The sequence below is a fragment of the Grammomys surdaster genome, unplaced genomic scaffold (genome assembly GCF_004785775.1).
Source record: "Grammomys surdaster isolate TR1022 unplaced genomic scaffold, NIH_TR_1.0 126219, whole genome shotgun sequence".
NCBI lineage: Eukaryota > Metazoa > Chordata > Mammalia > Rodentia > Muridae > Grammomys > Grammomys surdaster.
In genome coordinates, this window is record NW_021621022.1 from 8,507,201 (window position 1) to 8,530,148 (window position 22,948).

Consider the following 22,948-nt stretch of genomic DNA (forward strand, 5'->3'; position numbering starts at 1 on the left):
TATATATATATATATATATATATATATATATATATATATATATATATTTATAATTGTTATATCTTTGTATTAGTGTGTTGTCTGCTGTTAACATAAAATACCCAAGGGTAGTTACTTTATAAAGAAATGGGGTTCATTTAGCTTATAGTTTTGTGGGTGCAAGAGCATTGTACTAACAATCCCCTGGCTGCATCACATAGCACCAAAATGGTGGATCCAGTGTAAGACTTAGAGAGCATCTAAAGCAAGAAGCCAGAAGGTGGCCTCTCAGACTCACTTGCTTCTAATAGGAAACACTAGCTCCTTCCCAGGATGGGGCCCTTAATCACTAAAGCTTCTTATTAGTCTCTTCCTTTGTTTTTTGGGTGTGTGTGTGTGGTTTTTTTTTTTTGTTCATTTGTTTTGTTTTTCTTGTTGTTTCAATTTTTCTTGAGAAAGGGTCCCTATATGTAACCTGGGCAGGTCTAGAGCTCATTCCTGTAGTCCCATCGACAATCTTCCTGCCTCAATTCCCACCAAGTACTGAGATTATAGACAAGTACCACCATGCTAGACTATGGTTCCCCCCCTCCTTTCTTTCTCTCTTCAGTTTTTAGACTTGTCTGCCTCTGTGCACCATATATATTCTTGGTATCTGAGGAGGCATTGAGTCTCCCTGTGGGTGCTGGAGATCAAAACTGGATCTTTGGAAACAATGAGTATTCTTAACCACTGAGTCAACTCTTCAGCCCAGGTTCTTCATTTCTTAGTTTCCAACATAGTCACAACAGAAACCAAGCATCTAACACCCAAACATAACCTGATGATAGCAATCATCTGGTTAGTAGTTGTTAGTATTCTGTCTAAACTCCACCTCCACAGTTACCTGGCAACAGCCAGGTATGCTCCTCCCCACAGTTACCTGGCAACAGCCAGGTAGGCCTGCCCACTATAAAAGGGGCTGCTTGCCCCCTCCTCTCTCTCTTAATCTCTTGCTCTCCTGCTCTCTTGCCTCTAGCTTCTCTCTGTCCTCCTCGCCCCTTTCCCCTCCCCCTCTCTCCACGTGGTCATGGTCGGCCTCTACTCCTCTACTTCTCTCTTCTCTCTCTCTCTCTCTTCTCTCTCTCTCTCTCTCTCTCTCTCTTCTCTCTCTCTCTCTCTCTCTCTCTCTCTCTCTCTCTCTCTCTCTCTCTCTTCTCTCTCTCTATCTCTCTCTTTCTGCCTCTACTACCCTCCTGGCTCCCCTCCCAATGCCCTGAATAAACTCTATTCTATACTATACCAGTGTGTGACTGGTCCCTCAGGGGGAAGAGATGCCTCCGCATGGGCCCGCTGAGACATCCCCTTCCATCACTCTTTATGTGTATGGCTATTTTATCTAAGTGTATGTCTGTGCACCACATGCATGCAGTGCTTGTGGAGATCTAAAGAGGGGTGCTGGATCATCTGTAACTGGAGTTGCAGTCAGTTGTTAGCTGCCACATGTGGGTACTAACAACCAAATCCCTGTCTTCTGCAAAAACAGCGTGCGCTCTTAACCACTGAGCCATCTTAACCACCATGGGTGGTGGTGGGAGTTGTTTGTTTTGAGACATAGTCTCACTGTGTATCTCTGGCTGGCCTGGACAGGCTATGTAGACCAGGTTTGCCTCTTTCAAGGTGTATATCATCACACTAGAGTAAAATCATGTTCTCATGTTCTCTTTAACCTGCCCATCTATAAATTTTACCTGCAAGTTTTAACTTGGAAACTTGGGCAATTTAAATTTAAAGTAGTTACTTATAGTCGATGACTTGCTTTGCCATGTTTAAAAATTTGTTTTTTAGCTTCCCCTACTCCATTTCCACTCTTCCATGTGACCAATTGATTTTTTTTTTGAGGTGAAGCATTTAATTAACTTCTATTCTCCTTTTGTGTATATTGTACAGATTTACTTTGTGGTTATCACGTGGATCACATAGACTTTAAAAGCTATCACAATCCAGCTTGAATAGATGCATGTAACTTCAATTACTTACAAAAACATGTTTCTATTGAGCTCTCTGTTGTCCTCCATTTTTTATGTTGCTGATGTAATGATTTATACCTCTAGGTGATGTTTAGCTGCTGATAAAGATTTATGATTCCTCATATTTATTGTCTTTTAAGCTTGTACTTAAAAGGGAAAGCTACACATTAACATGGAAATAGCAAACTTTTATTTTTGTTTATTTTTGCCTCTGATGGGTAGCTTCATATCTATTTTCCATCTAATTTACTTTGTTTGTTTGTTTGTTTTATTTCTACCTGAACATTTGGTTCACATCTCTTGCAATATAGTACCATTGACAAAGAATTCCCTCCTTATCTGTTTATCTAGCCACATGATTAATTTCTCCCGCCCATTTGCGGATAGTCTTACTGGATTATAGAATTCTTGGTTGACTGTTGGTTTGTTTGTTCTTTGCTTGTTTTGCCACTGGAAATGCACTATCCAGTTTCTGACTGGCCTCCCAGATTCCTCATGAGGAGTTGTCTGGCAATGTTTATTGAGGATTCTGTACAGAGCAAGTCACATCTTTTCCTGCTTCTTTCAAGGGGTTCTCTCTTGTTCTCTTTGGTTTTTCAGTTGTTCAAACACGTGTCTCAGGCTAGGTCTCTTTTGGTTTATCTTAGGAGTGAGTGATGCTGCCCAGTTTCTATTTCAAAAGCTTGACATGAAGATTGAATGATCAAAGTACCTGGCTTGCTCACATTGTGAGCTTTCCCCCGTCTCCAGGCTGTCATTCTTGCCTGGGCTTGGGACTTGATCTGAGCCTAGGAATAAGGCTACAAGAAAGCAGAGATCACATATGGACCTGAATGTGGATTTCTCAACTCTTCTATACACAGATACTTTTGAATATCTTCATTTCCAAAGCAGCTCATCCCCAGATGCTCCTTCTGAGCTCTATTTCAATCTGTCATCTTTGTCCCAGGTATCTATGGGTCCAAAGTCCCTGTCATGTCTTTCCTCAGTTAGACTTGAGTTAGATGACAGTCGTGTGGGCTATCTCCAGATGGTTAAAGAAAGGAATGTTTATTCTGCTCTCTCTAGTTTGAGAAAGGGTACCAGGAATTCAGCTGCCATCTTCCCCAAGCAATACCATCCTCTGGCTCTGGATGACCTATAAGCTTTGTGAGAACAGGCACAACAATTGGGCCATCTGCCATAACCTGGCACATAACTAGATAGAGGGATGGATGGATGGGTAAATGGGTGGAAGAATGCATGTGTAGATAGATAGATAGATAGATAGATAGATAGATAGATAGATAGACAGTTGAATGGGTGGTTGGGTGGATGGATGATAGATAGATAGATAGATAGACAGTTGAATGGGTGGTTGGGTGGATGATAGATAGATAGATAGATAGACAGTTGAATGGGTGGTTGGGTGGATGATAGATAGATAGATAGATAGATAGATAGATAGATAGATAGATAGTTGAGGGTTGGGTGGATTGATGCATCTAAGGAGTGGTTAGCTTACCCCAAATGAGCACTTACTACAGGACCTCCTCCCTTTTCAATGCTTGACATGTCCTTTCCTTCTTCAGGTGGTCCTGACAGTAAGTTCTTAGGCTGGAGAGTCATGCATGCTTGTCATGCTTCAGAATATGAGACTTAAAAAACTCTTTTAATTTGTAGAACCAGAAGGAAGGCTTCCCTGCTAGAGACTGGGTCCTGGAAGCAGGAGCAGAAAAGAGTTCCACTCAGAATCAGGCACCACACCCTCCCATCTTACTCTCGAAAGTGAGGGCTGAAGGTGTCAGGGGCTTTTGACTGGCTCTAGTGAGGGGGCTCTGGTGGTGTAACTCAGTGAGGAAAAGTCCTCCCTATCAGCTTGTCAGTTACTAGAGCATAAGGTGGGAGTCCAAAGTCCCCAGTCCCTGGGATCAACAGCCCAGATCACACTGTCCAGCCCCTGTTGTGGACACCAATCAGAGTTCCCTACGTCAAGCCCCACTGAAGGGCTACTTTGAGGAGGAGCAGTGTTTCAGCCCAGGAACCTTTATTCCCTGCTCAGATTTGGACAGTCTCTTCCTGCACCTTTAAGCTCTACCCTGCTCACTTCCTCAGATGCTGTTATTTTGGGAGTGTGCTGAGCTCAGCACACTGCAAGGCACAGCCAGGTGTATGCCCAGGTGGCATTTTAGAGCTGGTGTCTGAGTAATCGGCCCCATCCTGCATAGCAGTCAGTCCCTCTTACCTAGGGATCATCTCAGCGTTCTGGTGGCCCAGAGGCTATGGACACAGGTAGCAGAGAAGCTGGTGATGAAGCAGATGAAGGAGATGAAGCTATATATATATATATATATATCAATTAAACCCAGAGCTGAAGCCCAAAGCTTGGACTCTAAACGTATTTGTCAAGCTTTATTTATTTATTTATTTATTTATTTTACATACTCTTCTTCAGAGCTAGCAGCCTGAAGAGGGACAACAAAGTTATGTCCTGCCAGGGAGGGACTTCAGCCAGGATAGTAAACAGAGTCCAGCTTGGAGCAGGTCCAAGTCCTCCCAAAGTATATACAGCTGGGTAGTGGACCAATGGCTGGAGCCCAGATTCTGGCACCCTTCTGTAGTGCTTCTCAGACAGAGCTCTGGCTACCAGGAGAATCCCTGGAGCAGGGGCCTAAGTGGGGGAGAGAGTCCCTGCATAGAGTCACAGAATCACTCCAGGTTTTTTATTTGTTTGCTTGTTTGTTTTGTTTTGTCATTGCTTTTAGTTGCCAAGGACTATGACAATGAAGCTGGTTGCAGCAGCATTTTGCTTGAGTCTCCTTGCAGCCGGCCTGTGGGTGGGCCTCTCAATGACATCTGAGTCCCAGAACGTTGAAGGAGGAGGGAAACCTGGAGGAGGCGGTGGAGGCGGTGGAGGTGGTGGTGGAGGAGGAGCAGGAAGAGGATGTTTTCTCCCGCCATTGCCAAAAGAAGATGTTTCACTATGCAGGTAAGCAGGGCAGGTAGGGCGGGAAGGGGTGGCCTCCTGGAGTGTGAATCTAGAATGGCCCCCATGGCTTAGCCAGCTTTTGTGAGAACAGGCATAAAGACTGGAGACCAACTCAACAGAGCAAGTGCTGAGTGGAAGACCCTATAGATTTACAGCTAATCCTCCAAACCCACCAGAAACCCCATCCTTGGGGCTTCTGAGATAAAACTGCATTTGGCCTCCTCTCAGTGCCTACAGAAATTCTCCTGAAGATATGATTCTCAAATTACATTCTCCCTGGGTGTCCTTCAGGTAACACCCCAGCAGGGCATGGTGCTGTAAATAGCCATTGTCTATTTAGGGAGTAGCCCAGCTGTATTGGGCTCCTGGGAAAGGCTGGGGAGCACAACCCCTGGTCTTTGTGTGATAAGAATGTTCTGATTAGCTCAGGCATGGCGTCCTAATAGAAGGCCCAATCCATTCAATTTTCTATTCCGTCAGCAGGTTCCACATCTGTGGGTTCAACCAATCATGAGTTAGAAATGTTTAGGTCAAGGGGCCACCTCTGATTCAGGCCTTCTCACACATTTCTTAAGCCAAACACTGTCGCAGTGGCACAGAGGACAGCCCAGCTTCCTATTTCAGCATGTATGTGAACACAAGAGACCAGGAACAGCCTGGGGTGTATAGAACGACCCTATCTCAAAAAGAGAAAGGAAGAAAAAAAAGGGCAGAGATTATGAGAGTACAGTTCAGAGGTAGAGTGCTTCCCTGGGATGTACAAATCCCTGGGTAACACACATGCACATGTGCATACACACATGCATACATATAAAAGTGTAAGCACATACACATGCATACACATAAACAATATACACAGAAACACCTATACACATGTATAGACACATATATAGATACACACACATACACAAGCACACACGTGCATACATATATGCATACACTTGCACACACACATTGCTTAGGTATTGAGCGTGTACAGCCCTTTGTCTTCGTTTCCTAAAGGATACTGCCATACAGCAATTTTGCTGTATGCATCATAAACACTACAGAAGTGATATCTCTCTCTCTCCCTCCCCCCCCCCCCGCCCTCTCTCTCTCTCTCTCTCTCTCTCTCTCTCTCTGTGTGTGTGTGTGTGTGTGTGTGTGGTGTTAATGCAGACATCATACCACTTTCTTAAGGGATTACATACATCTGAAAGTGAGCTGATTTCTGGCATACTAAAGATGACTCGACTCTGTTTTTCCTGGGCCACTCATAGCGCGCCAGACTTTGCTCTACCCATTGACTAGTGCTGTGTCTTCACACCAACCCCATGAGGTAGGCACTGTCCCTGTCTTAGGCAAGGAGACCTAGAACAGAAGTGTCGGGTCTCAGTCACACAGCTCTCGGGTCACACAGCTGGTTGGTTGTCAGGTTTAGAATTTAATTCCTCTCAACTCTGCATGTCCAGCGGTGCTGGACTGCAGGATTCGCTGAAACCCTGGCACGACGTGACTGCCCTTCTCTTCATAGGAACCTTGAAGTTTTCTACATGGAGATGGGGAACATCAGCTGTAAAATTGTTCCTAAGTGTAACCTATACAGACAGAAGATCATGACCTGGCAGTCGCCGATAGTCAAGTTCCATGCGGCTTTGGATGTGAGTGAACTGGGTTGGGTGAAGCGGAACGTGGGTCCCTGGCTTGCCTTTAGCTCACTTTTCTTGGGAACTTGGAGCGTCAAGCAGAGTTCCCAGCGCCAGGTTTGTAGGAGTCAGGCTGCTATTGCCTGGAGCGGTGGTGTTCAACCTTCCTTATCCCTAATCCTATTCCTAGTTCTTCATATGGTGGTGACTCCCAACCATAAAATTATTTTTGTTGCTACTTCAAAACTGCAATTTTTACTATTGCTATGAGTCATAATGTAAATATCTGATATGCAGATGGTCTTAGGTGACCCCTGTGAGAAGGTCATTTGACACTCCTCCAAAGGGGTCGTGACCCACAAGTTAAGAACCACTGGCCTAGAGGGTGTGTCTTTCCTCCAGTGGACCCATGACTGAAGCTCTGGATTCCTGCAGCATGAAATCTGTCCTTCTGGTGTTTGAAATTATCTAAAACAGAACACCAGAGTGTTTTAGGAACTGGGACTAACTACTTCTTCCCTTGGGAAATAATTGTTGATACTTGTTCTGGAAACTTCCTTGGGTTTGAAGGTCCAGAGAGCTTAGGGACAGACCTTGCAAATGGGAAACAGGGAAGTAGGAAGTTTCCCTAGTTCCTTCTTCTGGTTGTTGCTGTCCTCTTGTTGTCTCCTGGCCCAGACAGAGCCCACAGAGCATCAATGGCTGAGGCTGGTCCTGTTCTCTGCTAGGCGAGGGTACCAGTGTTCAGAAGTGACATGGCTGTGACGTGGCAAGTCACACGTGGGTAGACAGAAGGTGCTGACCCTTCTGTGCAGTAGGGCAGGAAGAGACTACAGGGTTCTTTCTCCTCCCCTGTGCAGCCCCAGAGGCCCCCTGCCACCCTGGTCAGGCAGATCATGGTTGAGGTGTGACAGACCTGGCAAAACTGCCTGGGCAGCAGCCTCACCAGGATTGCTCACGTGGCTGGGTCTGGTTTGTCTGTCTCCCTCCAAGTGTTTTCACTATTGGAGATCAAATGTGACGTCTCACAGTTGATGTGGCTGCTATACGAAGCTGTGCTGGCTAAGCTTTCCTGTGTACAATTGTGACAACACACAACCTTCCCAGTGTGCAGCATTCCCTCCAGGAGACGGAGCAGCAATGCCCCCCCCCCAGCTGAAGACCTCAGCCAATGTCATGCCTACAGGGAGTCAAGAGAAACAGAGAAAGGGCAGCTACTGCTGCCATGCTGGGCTAGATTCCAGCCCCACCCACCACACCGGCCCAACGTACTCTGTGGAAACCAGCATATCCCTGTAGGATGAGACCTTGGGCTTCATCGTAATTTATTAGTTCATCAATCCCGAGGGAGTCTCCAGCTCTGTGTTGCTATTGCTGCAGGGGCCCACTAGGTGGAGGTGTAGACTGCCAAGTTCCTGACCTCTCTGGAGGGAGGAACTGGAGACCAATTGGAGTCTGGTTTCCCTGGGTTTACTCGGTGTCCTGGGGTGTGGATGCATACCAGAGAAGTGGGGGTCTCTGCCAAGTCCTGAAATCTACTGTCTCAGCCTGGAGGTGAAGGGTAGAACTGAGAGAAAAGAGACTTTATGCTACCAAGGAGAATCCAGACTCACCAAGGGAGATTTGGTGGAAGCCGAGAACAGGAAGAAAAGGGAGTTCTGTGCTATTACAGATCTAATGCTTTCTGAAAAACATAACAGACTCAGGAGAAGGTCAAGCCAGGGGTACTGTAAAGCTTGCACCGTGTGGCTTTTCATGTGCGTCCTATTTAAACTGTGGGCACATTCAATTCTCTCATCAAGCCTGCGTGCGAACTAAGTATTTGCCTTTGTTAAGGGATTAGTGGTAAGTACCAGGATCCTTACTGGATGACATTCTGCTAGTCCCCAGACCAAACAGTGGCTCCAGTCTTCTGTGCTAGGTCCCCAAAGGAACATCAGGAACTGCTTGTGAGAAGGGTGGGAGTTGTGGGGAAAACAAGGGCTGTTCTGATGGGTGTAAGGATCTAGCCAGTGCTGAGCTGGGCAGTGGCAGTGCCAGGCTCAACACCTAGGTCTGTCCAACTCTAGAACCCTGGGCTCCAGTGGCCAATCACTTCCAAGGGCTCTGAGGGAGATTTGGAGGAGGGGATGATGAGAGCAAGCTCCTCTGACGAAGGTGGAAAGGAGGGGGGAAGGACAATAGGGGCTGTCCTTAAAGAAGGTGGCAGCTGGAACTCCCTTGAAGAGTTTCAGGGAAGAGACAGCTGTAGAAACAGATGGAGCTGGAGAGGAAGAGGTGCCATATTGGAACAGAGTACCTCAAGAGTCAGGTGTGGGTAAGAAAGACTTGACTCTTCCTCTAGAAGAGGAAGTTATTTCCTCAGCATTGACGGGAAAAGGCAAGAGTTGGCACACGGTTTAGTGGAAATACTACCTCATTTCCAAAGTGGCTGAATTTAAGTCACCAGAGTTGCAACTGTCAGAGGACCTGCCCAGGGAAACCTCACCCCCACCCTGCCAAGCAAGCTCTGAGACCTTGGCAGGAGTGCCTTAGGCATAGGGCAGACCTCTGTTGCCCCATCTTGGGGGGCTGGTGTTTGGAGGGGGGTTTCTGCCTCTCCATACCATTGCACAGGCATCTCCCATCTTTGAGCTTTACTTCCTCCTCTAGGAAGCCCTCCCCGACTACTGGCTCTGAACTCCACTGTCCATTCTTGCTGATAATGTCTTGCTCCGAGCTCTCTAAGTATCCCCTACCTTCTAGACAGAACATTTTCACTCCTTCTGCTGCTCATTCGTATCTTGTACCACAGTGACCACCTTGTAAACACTGACTCTCTTGCAGTCCCCGTTGGCATGGCAGACTGTGCTGGCTGATTGGGTAAAAAGGGAGTAAATGATGAGAGTGGATGGACAGATGGACAGATGGATGGATCTATCAATGAATGGTGAACAGGTGAATGGACAGATGGATAGATGAGTAGGTAGATAAATGGATGGTAGCAAGCAGATAGGTGGGTGGATAAATGGATGGATAGACATATAACTGTATGGATAGATATATAGATGGGCAGAGAGTTAAGTGGCAGGATGAATGGGTGGACATGTGGATGGATGGATGATGGATGGATGGATGGATGGATGCACAGGTGAATGGATGGGTGAGTGAGTAGGTGGATAGATGGATGGATGAATGAAAATGAATGGCATGCAGAAAAGCGTTTCCTGGTGTCTGAACTATAAACAGTAAGCCTCACTGCTTGCCCATTAAGTTGTTTGGTGTCCTCAGCACTGAAGGAAAGCTGCTGAGACCGGGGGCTCAGGAAAGTATTCTCTGCCCAGGTGAAGCTGGCTAGGAGTGGGAGGGGGAGGTAGAAAGGAATGTGGAGAAAGTCAGGGGTCCTTGAGGAGGCAAAGGAATTTAGGAAACGAGATGCCTCCCGTGCCATCTGTGACTGAGAGCTGAGAGCCAAGAACAGGCTGGTTAGCGGGTACTATTCCCCCCTTGGGTTCCCTCCCCTGGTGTTCCTTCTGACAAACATTAAGTGGCCAACATTTGAAAATGTATCCCCGTTCTCCAGCCAACGAAAACTGAAAAGCCCTAAGAAGCATCTTGACTAAGGCTTATTCTTCACCTTAAATTTAACCAGCTGGAATCCCTTTGAAAGGAACAAATTGCCCTTAAGTGGAGCCTATGCTGCGCTAGGAGAATAGAACAAAAGCCACAGTGCTCTGTCCTGCTGTCCCTTAGGTTGCCAATCAGGATCCTGAAAGCAAGGGACCCTGAAAGTTCTCTGGAGCCGCTCAGGCACATCCCCCTGCCACCCGTGTCTGCAGGAGCATGTCTGTGTCACCATTGCCCTAGGGACCACCCCCTTGCCCACATCGTGGAGACAGCTTTCTTAAGGCCTAACAATCTGAAGTCAGGCACAAAAGTGCTGGCAGCCACAGACTGCCTCCAGGGGCCCTCAGATCTCACAGGCCTTCCCCAGCCTTCTCTTTCCACGTAGAGTAGGAATATGGGGCCTGCTACAGGCACAAAAGAGTTCATACAGGGCTTGAGATAATCTGTGGCAGAGTGGCTTCTCGTGGAAGGGGCAGATTTATGGGGCCCGGAAGTAGGTCTTCCTGGTAGAGGGGGGCAGGGTGTACAGGCATACGGGGGCTGCTGATATTTGCTCAGGGGTCTGTGACCACACAGGCTAGTCACGTTTGTCAGCAACCTAAGGAGATTCACAGTCTGTGCTCCCAGCACCATGTAAACTCTATTGACTTAAAGATAGAAGACGTTACCCATCATAGAGTTTCCTGGACAAGTGGAGGAAGCAGACAGCCCCCAAAGCAGAAGGATGTAGGTGTGGGCCTCGACTAGTGAGGGACAGACAACAGTGGGACTGGCCTAGTCGGAAAGTGAGGTGTGGGAGGCCCCAAGGCCCTGATGTGGAAATTTATCTTGAAGCCACTATCTCATGTTTAGGCTGAGAACTGGGAGCAACTTTGGAAGGACAAGGTCACTGTGGCAGCAGATAGGGTGGGGGAGGGGAACCTGAAGGAATGACATGGCTGTGGTGTAAGAGATGTGGGATTCATGGGGTGCTGTATCTGTGGGGATATCAGGGGAAGGGTGGAGTGGGTGAATCCTGGGTTTCTGGGAGAGATGGCGTGTGAGTTTCAGTGAGGCTGAATACTGATTCATCCCCTTTGAGAATGGAGACAGCATTGCTTATAATCATGCCTCAATGTGGTCCCCTCGGGCGCAGTCCCAGCCTGCATTGGTGCACACTGATCCTGAGAACTGCACCTTCATCAAGCAGGAGACACAAGGAAGCCTTAGCTCCCCAGAGACAGTGCCTGGGACCAGCAAGCTCTGTTGTTCAGCATCCCAGGACCTTGTGGGGCGGCTGCAGACAGGCACACTTGTCTGTCTTGTCTGGTTGACGTCAGACAGAAAGACTGGGCTGGACACCTGGAAGGTGGTCTTCAGTGCCCAGGGAAACTTCTCTCTCGGGCAAAGGATGCGGCAAGCTTACTGGGTGCTGGCCAGAGGCGTCAGGTTAGATAGGTGGTGGAAAATGTGTGTTGGACTCAACCACAAGGGAGTCCTTGGTGACCTTCATGAGGACGATAGGGAGGGAATGAGAAGCGGACATTGTGGAGTAGGCTCATAACAGTGGGCCAAGAGAAAAAAACCCCTAGGAGTGGTTTCATCTGACAGGACAGAGCAGATAGCTAGGAAGGACAATGCCAAACTGGAGGAGAAAGAAGAAATATGGTCTTGCATGGAAAGAGACGGACAGCGAGAGGCAGTCAACAAGGAGGCTTCCAACTGGTCCCATACACCTTGGAATTGACCGGACTACCAGAAGCAAGAACTCCCAAAGGGCCAGGAAGTGGAGGAGTGGAGGAGCTGTCAGCCTGGAGTGAGAGCCCTGTGTGTTGGAATCCAGCCAGTAGACCCCCAACTCCAGGATATAGACATGATGTGGGATCATATCCTGGAAATGAGTGGAAGGGCTCTGGGCACAGAACACGAGGGGTCCTCATGATGTTGGGTGTGACAAGAAAGGAAAGGAAGGCGAAGGAGACAAAGGTGAGAGGCAGTATCCATAGGGAGAGGTCTTGGTGTCCCTGTCCCCTACCTTCCCCAGATAAGGGAGGCAATCCTGGCAGCCTAGAACCTGTGAGCAGAAGGAAATGTATAACAAAGTGAGGGGACCACCAGCAGGAAGGCCACCACCGAACCACACAATATTTTAGGGAAGACCTGAGGAGCTATGACCTTTACTTGCTAACTAGCACCTAGCTGGGGCTTCATACATGGTCCCAAATTGTATTGGGTGTTATTATAAGAAGGGACAGGGTGCTTTGCAGTCTGTCCTCTGAAGGTTTCCAGAGAAAGGCGTACCTCATAGACTCTGCGGGGTGCCTGTGTGGTTGGAGGCCAGAGATAGGAGCCCACGAGGATGAGGCTGTAGATGTAGGGGTGCTGTCAGGCAGAAAGAATCAGCCATAGATTGAGATATGCATCCAGGAGACTCCTGCCCAGGTGTCACTGGCTTCTTAGCAGGAGTGGTCCAGCCTGTCTGTGTCCCACTCCAACCTAAGCCACATGGTCATCTGGGGGCACACAGCAGAGCTAGTTGGTGATAAGGGGGGCCAAGAAATTCCCAAAGCTGACAGGCGGAATAAGAAACCCCAGATAGCAGACAGGCCCACTTACCTTTCATATATAATCTTGTCTCTGAAATCCACCCTGAGAACATCCCCCAGCGCTTATGCTAGATTCAGGGTACCATTCACGCGTCTGTCGGTGCACACCCGCCATTCATTCGTTCATCCCATCCGCATATCCACCCACATCTCTGTTTATCCAACCATCCATCCATTGGAGCTAACCCTTGGTGGGGGGTTGCTCTCTGCAACTCTTACCAGGCGCTGTTTCAGCAAGACCCCGGCCCTGCCCAGATGTCTCAGAATAGCAAGGATGTCCACCACTGCTGTTGTGTGCTTTAAACCCTGAGAGTTGAATGGAGGCCATAAAAACCAACCACAGTGGACCTGGGGCTATAGCTCCCCATAAACCCATGACCTTTCTGTCATCCTTGCAATACTCAAGGTCATCCCTAGCTACACACTGAGTCTGAGGCCAGCTTCAAAACCTGAACATGTCGCAAAAACTAAAATAAAACAAATGGCACGCTAAGTACTTAGGTGTTCTTCCAGGGTGGCAGCTTAGGTAAGCCCCTTGGTCTTGACCTTTGACACAGTTCTCTTTATTCCGTCCCCTCCCCATCATCTTTCTTGTTGATGAACTCAGTGGTTTAGGGCTTGCAGAACTTCCAGCCAGACCTGAGTCTAACCCCAGGGGACTCCAAAATGCTGGCCACTGCAAGTGCTGGCTGATGCTTGCTCAGGCGCACAGCCATCTGATGTCTGAGCTCAGCTATGCTCCCAGTCAAGGGCGGAGGAAGCGCTTGCAGATGTTTTCAGATCAAATGGTGTCTCTTTGAACAACTGTGTGGGCTGCTTCACAGAAGGGCACATGGGACCTGGCGAGGAGAGTTCAGTGGGCTTGGATCTGGTTGCGAATAAAAGACAGGAACGTGTGTGTGTGTGTGTGTGTGTGTCTGTCTGTCTGCCTGTCTGTCTGTCTGTCTGTCATTGGACAGGATCTGTTCACAGTGGTCTGCCGAGTGCCAGCAAAGGCTTCTTACCTCTTGTTCAGAGGGTGGGGCATGTGCATCTTCAACGCCACAGAGACTTGCTGCCTGTTCTCAACAGAGAGAGAGAAGGCAGTGAGTCCAAAGAGGAGTCTTGAGAAGGGTTTTGCTGTTTTTTAAGAGCTGCAGTACATTATTTATTGTTCACACCTGTAAGGTATGGTGGGGAAGTAAGGAGAGCCGAGGCAGGACAGTAACAGCAGACAGTGCAATGTGAATGGCTGTCTGTTACTCTGACTTTAAAGATCCTCTCACACTGCAGGGACCAGTGTACCCCACCACTTTGGGGAGCCCATTGAACATCATGAAGTCTGCATGACCCTAATCACAGCCTTGTGGGCATCATGAGCAGACCGGACAGGTCTCAGGGCCTCTGTTTCATAAACGAGGACACACAGTTCCAGGGAAATGATTTCTTAATAGACTTTACACTTTAGATTAGTTTTGGATTTGCAGTACTACAAAGCAGAAAATCAAAAGGGCCCCCTGTCTGCCTGTCCCCCTGTCCTCCTGTCCCCCTGTTTCCTGCATACAGCTGTCAATATCCATCTATGTCACCCAGAGCTGGTGTTGCATCCTCCATGCTGTGGCTTTGTGGACTTCTGATGACATGCAGCCACGGTTATAGAGTAACCGGACAGGGTAAGCTCAGTGCCCTCGGGACACTTTGTGCATTTCCTGCTTATCCCTCCTCCCGCTAACATGCCTGGCAACTGCTGATCCTTTCCCTGTTTCCAATTTGCCATTTCCAGAGTGCAACACAGCTGGAATCATTTGGCATATAACCTTTTCAGATGGACAGCACCTCTGTCACCATCAGATGTCTAAACTCCCATGGTATCTTCCTCAGGCCAATGGCCAACTGCCCTGGGCTCAAATTTCCCCCCTGAGGATTGCTTTTCCTTTAAATGGACATTTCTACCAACACTTTGATGTGAACAGAGGACCACCCAATTCCGACCCTGGCGCCAAATTCAACATCTCCCCCCCCCCCCCCCACGCACACACGTCTCTTCAATATAAATGTATCCAGGGTAGAGATGTCTATGTCCCTGGGAAAGAAACAATCACAGGCAGTTCTGGTGAGGTGAGATTCATGCTGTGATACGGAGCAGAGTGCAGGCCCCTGGGAGTTTTGTCCCTCGGTAATAACAGGGTAAGTGGCGCCATTTGCAAAGCACTTTCCCTGTTATGACAGTCTTTGCTGTGTGTTCTCCGCCATACTGTAATTTCACATTTCTTATCTCACATCAGTCCCCATGGACAGGCTGGACAGAGGTGGGGCTCTTTATGGCGGGGAATCTGAGGCCTAGAGAGGCGGAGGGAGTCTCCCCAGATCCCTCAAGAGAAAACAAGTGTTGGCTGCGAGGGCAGGGGTGTGGTTCAGTTGGTAGAGTTCTTGCCTAGTATGCACAAAGGCCTGGGTCCGACCCCTAGCACTGAATAAAAAGCAAGCATGGTGGTGTGTTTATAAACCCAGCACTCAGGAAGTGGAGGCAGAAGGATGGGTGCCAAGTCATCCTTAGTTGCTCAAGTTCAAGGTCAGCCTGAACTACATAAAACCCTGTCAGAGGGGCCACACCTTGACCTAGAGCCTTGTACCCATTGTCTTGCTGCCTCAGGCCTCATCACAAGTCTCACCATAAGCTGGGAGTTATTATTTTTGTGTGACACAGAGGCCAAAGCTCTGAGGCCCTGGCCTCTAAGTCATTCTCTGTTCCTGATATCTTTCCGTTCCCACCGTGCCCAGACATTTATGTGGAGGCATTTACAGGCCCTCCTCCGTGTGCCAGGCTCTGCGCTGAGCGCATTGTGACTATAACTACACTTAAGCCCTAGTGTCGGCTCAGACAGTAGATTCTTGGAGACTGAGGCACAGGAAGAGGCCTCAGCTAGACTAAGAGAGTCCAGAACTTAGCTCAGGTCTAGTCTTGCCACTTCCTAGAGAGGAGAGGCCACATGGAGACATGTAAGTCTGCCCCTCCTCCGCCCTGTGCTACTTCCCTGAGCCTACATGGTCCAGTCCCTTCCTATAGTAATGGAAAGTTCAATACAGGCCTAGGTGTCCAAGTGGCTTCCCAGGTTCAGGGAAGAAGCCAGGACAGGAAAACAATCACTTCCTTTTACATACGGGCTAGGATGATTGCAGAAATGTCAAGTGCCTTAACCAAGGGACAGGTGTGGGTGGAGTAGACCAGGTGTGGTGCAGGTATATGTACAGACTGAGGACCCTGCAATTCTTTTGAGTCTTCAGGGACAGAATGACATTTGGGTATCTCGGCCTGTGTTCTTTCCATCGCTGTGGGAATGAGAGGGACTGGGCCGTCCGTGCTCAGGGAAATGTAGGGCCCCAGACTCCCAGAAGGACGACTTGGCAAGGGAGGAGAAGTTAAAGGTGCTTGGGGGGTTCCAGTTCCCTAGCCTGCTTGTGTAAACAGAGGCCTTCTGCTCTCGCTAAGGCTGAAAGAGTCACCACCAGGGGGAGCTAGGTGACCATCATCCTGCCTGAAACAACGCAAGGCCTGGAAGCTTGGCTAGGGTCACCAGAGCAGGAATACACAGCTTTCTGGTAATTGGTGGAGCAGAATCCATGAAGGAAGGCACAGAGAGTCCACCATGTGGCTCTGGTGTGACGCTTTAGGTCCCAAGCCCTGTTGGGTCTCTCTTGTCACCAGTCCAAAGTGAAACTGCACCTCTGTTATGACAGTGCAAAGAAGTTGACGTGGAAGGCTTTCCATTTCTAATGTTTCTAATTTGCTCCTAACTCCCAACGAGTGATAGGAAGAACATTGAGGGTATCCCCCACTGCCTACCTCAGATCACAAAGATTTTGAAAAAGTGCTCGATGTTCCCCAAACCACAGATTTCCTGAGTGGAAAATTGCCAACTGTGAAAGCTGCCTGCCTCAGTTTACAAGAAACCAGGGACTCTTGGAAGGTTTAAACCTTGGTGCTATTGCTTGGAGCTCTGGCATCCCATGCAAACTCCCTGGCCTTCTAAGATTCCCTGTTCTTCCTCAGAGTCCCAAGAGTTCCCCCTTTCAAGGAGCCAGAGGGCAGTCCTCTGTGGAATTCTTTAGGCCCCATGTGGGACATTTCCCCCAGTGGGTGGCTCCTTCCTGCCAGACACAAGTAGCTTCCAGGACCCATGCTCTCTCTCTTGTTCATTTCTCTGTCCCCTCCCCAGTTGTCCCTTACCGTATACCAATGATCTCAAGTCACATGACCACTGAGATGTCCTGTGGTCCCTCATATGGGGTATGTCCAACCCCAAGCATCCAGTCCCCACCTTACCCCTTACCAAACCTGTTTTATCCTCAGTTTTAACCCAGGACTGGGGAGAGAGCTGGGGGAGTGGAAGGGGTGTCTCTGTCTCTCCCATTGTGCTATTAGGGGACCAGGAAAAGGCCTAGAAGCTGGCTCTCTCTCCTTTCCTCAGGGTCCCTACCTTGGCAGTGGCTATCACTCTCTGGACCTAGATTGTTGCCATAGCCTCTTGCCTAGTTGTCACCAAGCACCCTGTTTGTCCCCAGAGCCAACCTGTTCTCAATTCAGCCATCAGAGGGAGCCCTTAAATCTGCAGGTCAGATGGGTTCAAGTCTGCTCAAAATTTGTCATGTTTCCCCGTCAGTTTCCTGAGTAAAAGCCCCATCGGTACCAGGGCCTGCCAGATGCCCTGGCATCTGACCTGTTCCTCACATCCTGTCTGCCCCCAGGTCCTCTGCACTTGGCCCACCTAACTTAACTGGTTTCCCAGTATTCCTGGGGTCCTTTGCACCAGCGAGTCACCTCTACCTTCTGACACCCCCACCCCACCTCCTTCCACCTTCCTTGCATGGCTCTCTCACTCTCTTTCAGATCGTTGCTTGAAGGTCACCTCCTCAGGGAGGCCTCCTAGAGTCCCCTTAACCCCCTCTTGGTTGTTCATCCTTTTCACAACCTTCCAACCTACACGAAACTCAGTCGAGAATTCTGGGGTTTGAGAGTCTGTCTTTCTGTTGCTACCATGACCCCATGACTAGAGTGTAAGCTCTGTTCGTATGTTTAACCCAATGAAGCATCCTAAGCTGGAAAACAGTCTCTGCCACACAGCGGGCTCTTAATACAGATTTGTTGAATGGATATGATTCGGTTAAGATTGACTTCTTCTTTCCTTCCTTCCTTCCTTCCTTCCTTCCTTCCTTCCTTCCTTTCTTCCTTCCTTTCTTTCTTTCATAAAACTGGGCAGTTTTTCTTCTTTCTTTCCCAGCACCTCCCCAAGATCCACTTTTCCTTCTTTTCCCAGCGGAAGTCCCAGGAATATCAACTCAACACAGCATAACAAGATACAATAAGACTAGGCTCGAACCCTCCTACCAGGGCTGGATGTGGCAACCCAGTAGAAAGAAAAGAGTCCCAAGAGCAGTCAAAAGAGTTAGAGACAGCCCCCACTCCCACTGCTAGGACTCCCATAGAAACCCCAAGCTACACAACCATAACATATATGCAGAGGGCCTAGCATAGAACCATGCAGATCTGTGATTGCCACTTCAGTCTTTGTGAGCCCTGTGGCTCATGTGGAGCTGACTCAGTGACTGTGTTCTTGCGGCTTCCCTGACCCTTCTGGCTCCTACAACTCTTCCTCCCCATCTTCCACAGGGTTCCCTGTGCTCTAAGGGGAGGGATCCAACAGAGATCTCCAATTCATTCATTTTTCTTTACAGTTTAATAAATACTCCCTGATGACCGCACACTGGTAAGGCTGCTTGGTAGTATTTGGAAAGATCCCAGCAGTGGTAGTTTCCTGACAGTTCGTAGTCTTTGGTAATGATTTAGTGAGTTATAGGAAATCCCTATCAAGCCAGCAAGACCACATTTACACACCCATCATTCTCAGGATGGCTGGTAACTTGGACATACTTTCCCCAACCAACCTTGGGTCATAAGGCCCAACCGGCTTACGTTCATGTCAACAACTGTTCCTTTGGGGATCACACTCAGGGCCATACACAGTGGGTATATTGGATTCTTTTTCACACCAAGTATTGGCAGGCAAAAGGTAGCTTTCACCTCAGGATGTGTGGCATGGGCTTCTCTGAAACGTAGGCCCATTGGTTAATACAGGTTCTTACATAGGTGGATTTCTCGTAAAGCCATGGCCAACAAAGCAGACTTGAGGAGCCATCCTCGCCACACCCCTCTTCCGTTTCTGTTTGAATAACTTCCAATCCTTCTGTTTCTCATTGGGCATGAACTTTGGGTAGAGCGATGTCTCACTTCCCCTCTTTCTCTTTTGAGCCTGCACAATCATGCTGAAAGTACTCATGCTCTACACCACCCCTCCGTCCAGCAGACGGGCAGGTTCTGCTCCCTGTGGACTCGTCTCATCATTGCTTTGGTTGGTGTTTCTCCTTTCACGCATCTTAACGGTCTTTTTCATTTGTATTTTCTCAGCATGGCCATGTTTATGGTAGAGCTTAGCCTTTAGGCCTCCTTCCTTCCTTCCTTCCTTCTTTCCTTCCCCCTTTCTTGCTTTCTCTCTCTCTCTCTCTCTCTCTCTCTCTCTCTCTCTCTTTCTTTCTTTCCCCTCCTTCTTTGACCATTCATGGCCTCCTGATTTTCTGCATTTTTCTTCTTTCTCATGTTAATTCAAACAATATCCATAGGATTTACGGCATAACTCAATGCATTCATATTGTGGCATGATGATAGCCTTGGAGCTAAAAATAACTTTCAACACCTGGGTCTCACTAGCCCCTGTACGCAAAATCTGTTGGTGTCTTCTGACACTGACATCGTATAGATGGTGGTGGTGATGATGGTGGTGGTGGTGATGATGATGGTGGTGGTGGTGATGATGGTGGTGGTGGCGGTGGAGTTAATGAAGTGGTGCATAGTCACAGATACCAAGGTGACCAATTCAGTGTTACAACTTGACAGTCAAAGCAAGGCCAAGCTTAGTTGACAGGAGAGTGAAAAGTTTTCCTTTCTCTTACCTCCTCCTCTTTCTCCTGCTCCTTTGCATGTTCTCTCTCTCTCTCTGTCTCTCTTTCTCTGTCTCGTTCTCTCTCCTTCTCTCTGTTCCCTTTCTCTATTGCTGGAGACTGAACCTTGTGTATGCCTGTCATTTACTCTTCCTCTTTTTTACACTCTCCTTGGCTGAGAGATAAAGACAAAAAGAGATAGAGGAGAAGTAGTATGTTTTTATACAGATAAAAAAGGGCAGACTCAGTTACTCAGACAGTAGACACCCAGGAAACCCAAGGAGTGAATGACTGAGTCTCTTTCCACATCAGCACCCAGAGAGAGAACTTTGGTGAACTCTGCTAGGTAGAAATAGCACATGGAGCTGGATAGGGGCATCTGAACCACCTTTGTTCACAATCATGGGACCTGCCTGGGGCTCTCAGGCCCCTTGAGGAGGGTTGGAATGGAGAGAAGAAGAATATTTGTGGGAGTGGAAATTCAAGGTCCTCTCTGCACCCAGCACTTCTTCATGATGCACCATTTCTGCAGAGTTGCTCTCCCAGTTCATCTTGCAGGTAGAGCAATGCTTAATCTCAGGTTTGGCATTGGATCTCCATATTTTTAACATGCTTTTGAGCTTTCTGCACATCTGGTTTTCCCTATTCTCCCAGACGGGAAGCCAAGGCCATGTGAAGTATACCCTGCTCGGTGTGTAATCTTGGAATCTCCTCCAGTTATTAGCAGCATTCCAAGACTGCCAAGAGAGAAGGCATCTACAAGGCTGAGATTAGACAGGCAGGAGCCAACTAGCCAGGTTCCTGCCTCAGAGCTTTCAGGGAAGTCTACACTCCAGGGAAGCCTGAATCAGCTTGGAGTAGTTGATGGAAACCAAACCCAACACAAACTGACCAAAGGAGCAGCATCGATGTGTCAAAGTGATGGTCTGCCTATAAGAGGGTCAGAAGATGGCCATCAAGGCAAGGACAGATGCAGTATAAGATGTAAAACCTGTTGCCCTTCAAAAACTGCCTTCTGAGGCTGAGTCTGGCACAAACATATATTATCTTTACACATAAGGGCTCTTGCAAATCAGCACCAGAGAGATGAATACTCCATAGGGAAAAGATGCAAAGGATGCTACTAGATGATGCTAGAAAAAAATGAAAGTTTGTTAAAAATATGGGAAGTTGTATGTATAAGCTAAGAAATGTGGCGTTTTGTTGGTTTTTGTTTGTTTGTTTGTTTGGTTGGTTTTTTGGGTTTGGTTTTTTTTTTTTTTTTTGACAGGAAGTTTTGTAGCTCAGGCTGTCCCCAGACTCAGTCTGTAGTTGTAGATGACCTTGAAGCTCTTATGCTCCTGCTTCTTCCTCCCAAGCGCTGTGATTATAGGCATGGACTACCACACCTGGTTTTGATCCAGTATATGGGACCAAATCCAGAACTTCAAGCATACCAGGCAAGCACCCTACCAACTGAGCTGCGTCCTCAGCCTCACATCAAGATATAATTTAGAAATGGTATAGACTTTATGTAAAACCAGCCAGATGGCAGTTGGTACCCTTCTCTTAAAGGGGAGAGTGCGTTATAGACAAAAGTACAAATCTCGGCAGCCTCTCTGTAAGGTGATTTGGTAAAGTGTACCAAAATTATTAGCATGTTCATCATGTATGGACAGTAATTTTTGTTCAAGGAGTTTATTCTAATCAGATGACTTAATCAGCCACAGATGGACATTTATGTAAAGGATGTTCATTGTAGTGTTATTTAAAATAGCAGGAAAAAAATGAAAGCCATCTAAACGTTCAGTAATAGGCAGTCTAAAGAGAATGTACTCTATCTGTATTTAAAAAAAATGCCAGTAAGCCAGTAAAAAAAATCACTTTCTCAAAGAATATTTAAGGCTATTGAAAAGTCTCACAATATATTTTAAGTGAAAGAAAACCAAATTATAAAACAGTAATTTCACTCTAGCCCCAATTTTTTAAAGAAAATATGTCTTTTTATCAGTGCAAATTAAAAAAAAAATCTTGACAAATGGAGAACACATCAAAATGTTGACACTGGATTATCTTGAATGGTAGGATTCATGGTAAATTTTATTTTCCCCTGTACACTTGTCTGTAATTTCCATATGTTCTCCAATGAATGAGTATTATTTTAATAATAAAGAAAAAATGCTATGTGGGGGGGAGTGAATGCTAAGAGAAAAGACTTCGGCTACCCAAATGGTCTGAGTGCTGGTTGCTATGGAAACTGTAACTTTGAATTGCCCAACTTTTTGTGAATTACTTTCCTGCTCTGTGGGCTTAGAACAGGAACTGGATTCAGTATTCTCCAGGCTGACACGTGCCTGGGGTAGGGGAGAAACTGAGGGCCCTGGTTTCATCATGGTTTCCTTTCTTCTCCCAACCAGGGAGGGTCCTTGCTCCCACAGTAGATGCTGGGGTGAGAGCTGCCTCAAGGACTAATCCTGCTCCTCTGATCTGGGTTCTTCTAAGCCTCTGAGTTCTTGGTGATTCTTGTACCTCTGATAGTCTGGCAACCCAAAGATGGGGTTGGAGTCACAGCATGGGGTAAACAGCAGGTAACTTGATTTGTGTAACTGCAGGATGAGCATCTAAGTTTACGGATTGCAAAGCAACCGTTTGCAGACTTCATTATGTAAATGAAAGTCCTGCCAGCTCAAGCCTGGCCTTGCCCTTTTGTTCACTCTTGCCTTCCTCTCCTGCCATGGGAGATAATGTCCACCTTGAAGCAAATCCAAAGGGTGGAGGCTGGGTACCAGGTAATTCTGGCTCAGCTTTGGAGGCACTGTTCTCTGCCTATTCTCAGGCCATGGAATGGCTTGCCACTGCCATTTGCAGATCCTGTTGGGAGCTCTTGGGTGTGGAGAACGGATTGAGGCAGCCACAAGTTGGAATTTTAAAAAGCAATGTGTCCTTTGAGCAGGAGCCCGGGCTGGGGGCTTTGCAGGCTGTCGCTTTGTCCCGGGGACCAGATGGAACTTGTTTTTCTGTGCACTCCATGGTTTAACCCTTCATTGCGCTCCCTCCCCAACAGACCCATTCAGGAAATGCTGCCTCTGGGGTGAGGAGTTGAGGGGATGAAAGAGAACTCATGCATCTAAGGCTCAGAGATACTGCTTGGGAATGCCTTCCCTTTTATCTCTCGCCTGTGCCTGGTTATTTTGTTCTATTTAGCAGGCTCAGACATGTGCCAGA

At 47.7% G+C, this 22,948-nt stretch overlaps 1 protein-coding gene across 1 annotated transcript in view; it reads left to right on the plus strand.

The window, feature by feature from the left end:
* Window positions 1-22,948, plus strand: part of Pebp4 (phosphatidylethanolamine binding protein 4) — a 216,133-nt gene that overhangs the window by 3,181 nt on the left and 190,004 nt on the right. The window contains exons 2-3 of the mRNA XM_028758753.1: window positions 4,733-4,956; window positions 6,470-6,596. Coding sequence (XP_028614586.1) covers window positions 4,733-4,956; window positions 6,470-6,596 — 351 coding nt within the window. The remainder of the gene's footprint in view (window positions 1-4,732; window positions 4,957-6,469; window positions 6,597-22,948) is intronic.